This window comes from Corapipo altera, unplaced genomic scaffold (assembly GCF_003945725.1).
Source record: "Corapipo altera isolate COAL_440 unplaced genomic scaffold, ASM394572v1 75960, whole genome shotgun sequence".
NCBI classification, from domain to species: Eukaryota; Metazoa; Chordata; class Aves; order Passeriformes; family Pipridae; genus Corapipo; species Corapipo altera.
This window is the reverse complement of record NW_020886333.1, coordinates 1-6,695: the sequence shown is the minus strand read 5'-3', so window position 1 is coordinate 6,695 and position 6,695 is coordinate 1. Positions and strand designations below refer to the sequence as shown.

At 65.5% G+C, this 6,695-nt stretch overlaps 2 protein-coding genes across 2 annotated transcripts; both read left to right on the top strand.

The window, feature by feature from the left end:
• Nucleotides 1-52: 52 nt before the first annotated feature.
• Nucleotides 53-3,365, top strand: LOC113941141 (perilipin-5-like; the record flags this gene model as incomplete). Its single annotated transcript, XM_027632294.1, has 5 exons — nucleotides 53-286; nucleotides 369-534; nucleotides 1,432-1,715; nucleotides 1,808-1,921; nucleotides 2,685-3,365. Coding segments are annotated over 5 exons (1,221 nt in total), but the record flags the coding sequence as incomplete, so codon positions are not given.
• Nucleotides 3,366-4,330: 965 nt separating this feature from the next.
• On the top strand, nucleotides 4,331-5,332 carry LOC113941142 (perilipin-3-like). Its single transcript, XM_027632295.1, has 3 exons — nucleotides 4,331-4,416; nucleotides 4,706-4,763; nucleotides 5,029-5,332. The coding sequence occupies exons 2-3, from the start codon at nucleotides 4,713-4,715 to the stop codon at nucleotides 5,299-5,301; spliced, it is 324 nt and encodes a 107-aa protein (XP_027488096.1). The 5' UTR covers nucleotides 4,331-4,416; nucleotides 4,706-4,712; the 3' UTR covers nucleotides 5,302-5,332.
• The last annotated feature ends 1,363 nt before the right edge of the window (nucleotides 5,333-6,695 follow it).

Sequence of the window (6,695 nt, the reverse complement as noted above, 5' to 3'; positions counted from 1 at the left end):
ACGCCTCCTGCAAGGCAGCAGGAGAGGAATCATCTGATCTCACATCCTGTTTATATCACCGAGGAACGAAGGGCTGGAGAAACTGGACAAGAAGACGGGAGGGAAAACACCCCACGAGTTTTGGGCTGCCCCAAAACCCATCCCCAGCAGAGCTGCTGCTCAGGGCAGGGGGGTGTTTAACCCACCTCTTTTCACGTCCCCAGTTTCCAGCGCCAACGAATTGGCCTGCAAAGGGCTGGACAAGCTGGAGGAGAAGCTGCCCATCCTGCAGCAGCCTCCCGAGAGGGTAACGTCCCCCTGGGGGGCTCAGGGGGGTCCGGTGCTGGAGCCACTGAAGGATGAGGGTGCCCTGTGCTGTGCCCTCGCAGGTGGTGGCCGGGACCAGGGAACTGGTGAGCGGGGCGGTGGCCAGGACGCTCAGCACCGTGACGGGCACCCGCGTGGGGCGGCTGCTGGTCACGGGGGTGGGCACAGTGCTGGGGAGACCAGAGCAGCTGGTGGGCAGGTACCTTCCCAGGACGGAGGAGGAGCTGGGTGAGTGCCCACCGTGCCGTCACAGGCACCGTCTCCCGGATTTGGGGGTGCAAACCCCTCCTGGGATCCCTGCCCCGTGGTGCCCCTCGGCCGTGCTCAGCCCCCCGTGGCAGTGCCAGGGCAGTGTGGTCACTGTGACACTGTGCAGGGGACAGTCCCCGTCCAGGGCACTGGTGAACTCTCACCTGGAAATCTGAGGCAAATATAGTCCTGTGCTGCCCAGCCGGGTATTTATAGCTTGGCACAGGGGGGCAGAGCTGGCACAGAGGTGACACCGGGGCCACCGGGCTTTGTGGTGACACCTCCACGTGGCCTGGTGGCCAAGTGGCCAAGCATCCCGTGGGTGGGCACCCCTGTGCCCCTGGAGCTCGAGGGGATCATCCCAGTGCCTGGTGTGGGGTCATCCAGTGCCTGGTGTGGGGTCATCCAGTACCTGGTGATCCAGTGCCCGGCATGGGGTGATCCAGTGCCTGGTGCAGGGTAATCCAGTGCCTGGTGTGGGATGATCCAGTGCCTGGTGATCCAGTGCCTGGCATGGGGGGATCCAGTGCCTGGTGATCCAGTGTCTGGTGATCCCGTGCCTGGTGCAGGGTGACCTGTTGTGGGGTGGATCCAGTGCCTGGTGTGGGGGGATCCAGTGCCTGGTGATCCAGTGCTCAGAATGGGGTGGATCTAGTGCCTGGTATGGGGTGATCCAGTGCCTGGTGCAGGGTGATCCAATGCCCACTATGGGGTGATCCAGTGCCTGGTGTGGGGTGACCTGGTGTGGGGTGGATCCAGTACCCAGCATGGGGTGATCCAGTGCCTGGTGCAGGGTGATCCAGTACCCAGTATGGGGTGATCCAGTGCCTGGCACAGGATGGTCCATCCACACCGTCCTCACCCCTGGTCCCACAGCAGCCACAGCAGGCCCGGAGGTGGCCCGGGGCACGGAGGTGGGCACAGCAGGCACTGAGGTGGCCCCGGGGACGGAGGTGGCCACAGCAGGCCCAGAGGTGGCCCCGGGCCCGGCAGTGTCCCCGCCAGGGAGGCAGAGGCGGTGGCAGAGCTGCTTTGTCCGGGTGGGCTCCCTGTCGGCTGAGCTGCGGCACCGGGCCCTGCGGCGCTCGCTGGGCGAACTGCGGCGGGCACGGCACAGCGCCCAGCACCTGCTGGCACAGCTCCACCACCTCATCCAGCTGGTAAGGACGTGGCACACGGGGAGCCCCAGGGCAGCCCCGGGCCAGCCCTGGCACCCCCTGGGTGTGCTCCCACCCAGCTGAACCTCCCCCAGATCGAGGAGGGGCAGCGCGGCTCCGACGGGCCCCGGAGCGGCACCCGGGAGAGGCTCCACCGGCTGTGGCTGGAGTGGAGCCGGCAGGAGGGTGTGCCCATGGAGGAGAGTGAGGTACGGCATGGGGGGCACCTCGGGGGACACCAGGGGATGGGGTGGGGGGCTGTGGCTATGGAGGACGTCAAGGTATGGGACAGGGGACCATGCCCAAGGAGGACACCAAATTATTGGGGTGGGGGGCCATGCCCGTGGAGGAGACCAAGGTACAGGGCAGGGATACCCATGGAAGACACTGAGGATGGGGTGGGGTGGTGTCCTGTGGCCTTGGAAGTGAGGTGTGGGGTGAGGGGGCCACGGCTGTGGAGGACATCCGGGGGCGGGGGGGGCCCATTGCCGTGGGGGGGAGCAAGGGATGGGGGGGGGGGCTGTGGAAGACAGTGAGTTATGGGGTGGGGAGGGCTATGCCTGTGGAGGACACCAAAGTATGGGATGGGGTGAGGAACCATGCCCGTGAAGGACACCAAGGTGTGCCCTGGTCTTGGGAGACAGTCAGGTGTGGGGTGAGGGGCTGTGACTGGGGAGGACATGAGGATATGGGGTAGGGGCCGTGGCCGTGGAGGACACCAAGGGGTGGGATGGGGACCATGCCCGTGGAAGAGACCAAGGGATGGGATGGGGTGGGGAGCTGTACCCGTGGAGGACACCATGGGATGGGTTGAGGGGGCCAGGACACCACAGGATGGGTTGGGGGGCCAGGGTACCACGGTATGGGGTGGGGGGCCAGGCCACCATGGTATGGGTTGGGGAGCCATACCCATGGAGGACACCAAGGTCTGGAGCCCCTCTGGAGCCCCCCGTGCCCGCCGGTGCCCCGCAGGTGGAGGCTCGGGCCCTGGCCATGCTCCGGGGGCTCCTGCAGCAGCTCCACGGCGCCTGTGCCCGCCTGGCCTCGGGTGCCCGGGCCTTCCCCAGCAGCGTCCAGGAGACGGCGGGGCACGTCCGGCACGGCGTGGAGGGCGTCCAGGCCGCCCTGGCCCGCGCCCGCTCCTTCCACGACCTGTCAGAGCTGGTGCTGGCACAGAGCCGGGACGGGGTGGCGCGGGCACAGCTGGGCATCGAGGAGCTGCTGGAGCATGTGGGGCAGCACACGCCCCTGCCCTGGCTCGTGGGACCCTTCGCCCCGGCGCTGGTGGAGTACCCCGAGGACGCCCCGGTGGACATGGCCAAGTGGGAGGGCTGTGTCACCGTCGGGGGGACTCGCCAGGCGCCCGCTGCCCCACGGGTGTGCAGCCAGCACTGAGCCACGGGCACCTCAGTGCCACGGGCACCGCGGGGCTGGGGGAGCGACCACACCTGGGAACCCCGACCCTGATGGGATGGACCCGGTGACCCAGCGTGGGACCCCGATGTCGCTGCCAGGGACTCGTCTGGGGACGGTGGCACGTGGAGGACGTGGCCTGTGCCCGTCCCCAAGCCCTGGGAGTGTTGGGATTTCGTGTCTTTTAACGGCTTCGAACCAGTTGAAAGAGGAAGAAAACAACTTTTTTGGCCTTAAAAATGACTCAGAGCTTGTTGTGGTGCCTTGGACCCACCCAAGGGGGGCTCGGCACGGGTGGCAGAGTGGGGGCACCCCCAGGGAGGGTCCCAACGGAGGGCCTGGAGAGCAGGGTGGGTGCCAGTGAGGTGCTGGGACTGAGGGTGCCACAGGGTGCCACAGGGTGCCACCTGGACTGTGCCCCGCGGCTGTGTGGCACTGAACTTTGTCCCCGTTGTCACCACAGCCCCGGGGTGTCCCTGACATCACAGGCACAGCGCGGTCACAGCACCCAGTGGGTGACACCGGGCGCTCCGTGACTGTCCCCCCTCCTGCCACCGGCACCCACTGGGACCAGTCGGACCATCTCCAGTGGTCAGGTGGGGGGAGCTGTGGGACCCCCGTTCTGGGGGATCCCCACGAGGGGAAAGGGGCTGGGGGGGGTTAGGGCATGGTTTGTCCTGGGGGCTCGGTGTGGGGAAGGCTGGTGTGGGGGATCCTGGGGGAGAGGATCTGGCTCGGGGGGGGGGTGTCAGTGCAGCCCATTCCCGAGGATCCGGTACCGGGGGATCAGTGGAGCCCATTCCCGAGGATCCGGTACCGGGGGGTCAGTGCAGCCCATTCCCGGGGGATCCTGTACCGGGGGGGGGGGGTAAGTGTTGCCCATTCCCGAGGATCCGGTACCGGGGGGGTCAGTGCAGCACAGACCGAGGGATCGTGGCCGGGGGGTCAGTGCAGCCCAGTCCCGGTGCTGGGAGGGGGACTCGGTGCAGACGGTTCTCGGGGGGCTGCAGCCGGGTCCCGGGGGGATCCTAATCCCGGTCTCAGGGGATCCCAATCCCGGTGCCGGGGGGATCCCAATCCCGGTCCCAGGGGGATCCCAGCCCCGGTTCTCCGCGGTCGCGGCCCCGCCGGTCGGTGCTCCCGGTGCGCCCCGGGCCGGCCCCGCTGGGCGGCTCCGGTCACATGCGCTCGGGGCCGGGCTCCGGGGGTATAAAGGGCGCTGGGGAGGAGCGGGGCGAGCCCGGAGCCACAGGCGAGCCCAGCGGAGCCGAACCCAGCGGAGCCACCAGCGGTGAGCCCGATCCGCATCCCGGTTCCGATCCCGATCCCGATCCCGATTGGGATCCTATTTTCGATCGCAGTCCCTGTTCCGCTTTCGACTGCGATCCCGATCCTGGTCCCGGTCCAGATCGCGATCCCGGTGCCGGTCCCCAGGACCCCCCTGTCCCGGGTTTTCCCAACCGCGTGGGAGCAGCCCCGGCCCAAGGAGTGGGAAACTTTGGGTCCCCCCATCCAGGGGATTCGAGGGGAGTGTTAGGGGGTTCTGACCCCACTCACGGTCCTGTCCCGTCCCCCCTCAGCCCCACCATGGCCACCCCCGAGCCCGCGACGGCGCAGCCCAAGGCGGAGGAGCAGCAGGTACGTGGTGGAAAGGGGGGGGGGGGGGGGGGCCGGGGGGGGGGGGGGTTCATCCCAAAACACGTCCTGTCCTGTTTGGGGGCGGGACTCTGCTTTGTTCCTTCACAAGGCTGGGAGAGCCCCGGGAGCCCCCCAGAACCATCCCTGGGGAGTGGGGGTGGGGGCACAGAGCACGCCCCGTCCCCTGTGAGATTTGGGGGCTCCCTGTGAGATTAGGGGGTCCATCACCCCCACGCTCACCCCGACTCCTCCCACGCCCCCCCAGAGCATCGGGACGCGCGTGGCCAACCTGCCCCTGGTGAGCTCTGCCTACGACATGGTGTCCAGCGCCTACAGCTCCACCAAGGAGAGCCACCCCTACGTCCGCTCCGTCTGCGATGCCGCCGAGAAGGGGGTGAAGACGCTGACGGCGGCGGCCGTGAGCGGGGCCCAGCCCCTCCTCACCCGGCTGGAGCCACAGAGTGAGTGGGGGGCGGAGGGACAGCACCCCACGGGGACGGGGAGCGCCCCAAAACCCGCCCTGGCAGAGCTCCGGTGAGGCAGCAGCAGGGGGATGATCCGGGTTGGTGTGTCAGCTTTGTGTGGCCGAGGGGGAAAGGGCTGCAGCGGCACCCCCTGAGTTTTGGGGTGATGGAAAACTGGCTGTAGCAGAGCTCCTGCAGGGCAGCAGGGGAGGGGTGATGTGGGTTTGTGTGTCAGGTTTATATGGCCGAGGGAGAAAGGGGTGGAGATCACCCCACAGGGGCTGGGGGAGCCCAAAACTCACTCTCACAGAGCTCCGATGAGGCAGCAACAGAGGGATGATCTGGGTTTGTGTGTCAGGGTTGTATGGCCAAGGGAGAAAGGGCTGGAGAAGCTGAAGGGAGATGCAGCACCCCCTGAGTTTTGGGGTGATGAAAAACTGGCTGTAGCAGAGCTCCTGCAAGGCAACAGGAGAGGTGGGTTTGTGTCAGGTTTATGTGGCCAAGGGAGAAAGAAATGGACATCACCCCACAGGGGCTGGGGGAGCCCAAAACTCTTCTCTCACAGAGATTCTGTGAGTCAGCAATAGAGGGATGATCTGGGTTTGTGTGTCAGGTTTATATGGCGAAGGAATAAAGGGGTGGAGATCACCCCACAGGGGCTGGGGGTCCCCCAAAACTGGCTCTCACAGAGCTCCTGCGAGGCAGCAGGAGAGAGAAAAGCTGTTTTCTTATCTCTGGTTTCCACCACCCACAAACAGACCTGGAGGAGAAGCTGGGGAAGGGAGAGCACCCCGTGAGTTTTTGTGAGGCCCAAAAACTGACTCTCACAGAGCTCTTGCAAGGCAAGAGAGGAATGATCTGCTGTCATGTCTCTGGTTTAAATCACCAAGAAATAAAGGGCTAGAGGAGATGAGGCAGGGGCTGCACCCCCTGAGTTTTGGGATGTCCCCAGACTGGACACAGCAGAGCCTCCTGCAAGGCAGCAGGAGAGAGAAAAGCTGTTTTCTTATCTCTGGTTTCCACCACCCCCAAATACACCTGCAAAGGGCTGGGGGAGCTGGGGGAGAAGTTGAGCTGGGGGAGCAGCACCCCATGAATTCTGGGGTACACAAAGCCTGTCCCTAAAAGAGCTCCTGCAAGGCAGCAGGAGAGGAATGATCTGCTTTCACACCTCTAGTTTTTATTGCCAAGGAATAGAGGGCTGGAGAAGTTGGAGGAGGGGCAGGGGCAACACCCCCTTGATTTTGTGGTACCCCAGGAATTGGGCCCAGCAGAGCCTCCTGCAAGGCAGCAGGAGTGGGAAAAGTGTTTTTTCGTTTCTGGTTCCTTTCACCAAAAATTAAACCTGCAAAGGGCTGGAGAAGCTGGAGCAGGAGCTGGAGGGAGCAGCACCCCTCAGGGTGCCCAAAACCTGGCCCTGGCAGAGCTCCTGCAAGGCAGCAGGAGAGGAATAATCTGGTTTCATGCC

What these genes read in the sequence shown, in the direction of transcription:
- LOC113941142 (XM_027632295.1), top strand. Translation starts at nt 4,713, where the DNA reads ATGGCCACCCCCGAGCCCGCGACGGCGCAGCCCAAGGCGGAGGAGCAG. An exon ending in CCAAGGCGGAGGAGCAGCAG is followed by an intron (nt 4,764 to 5,028) that starts GTACGTGGTGGA and finishes ACGCCCCCCCAG; the next exon opens with AGCATCGGGACGCGCGTGGC.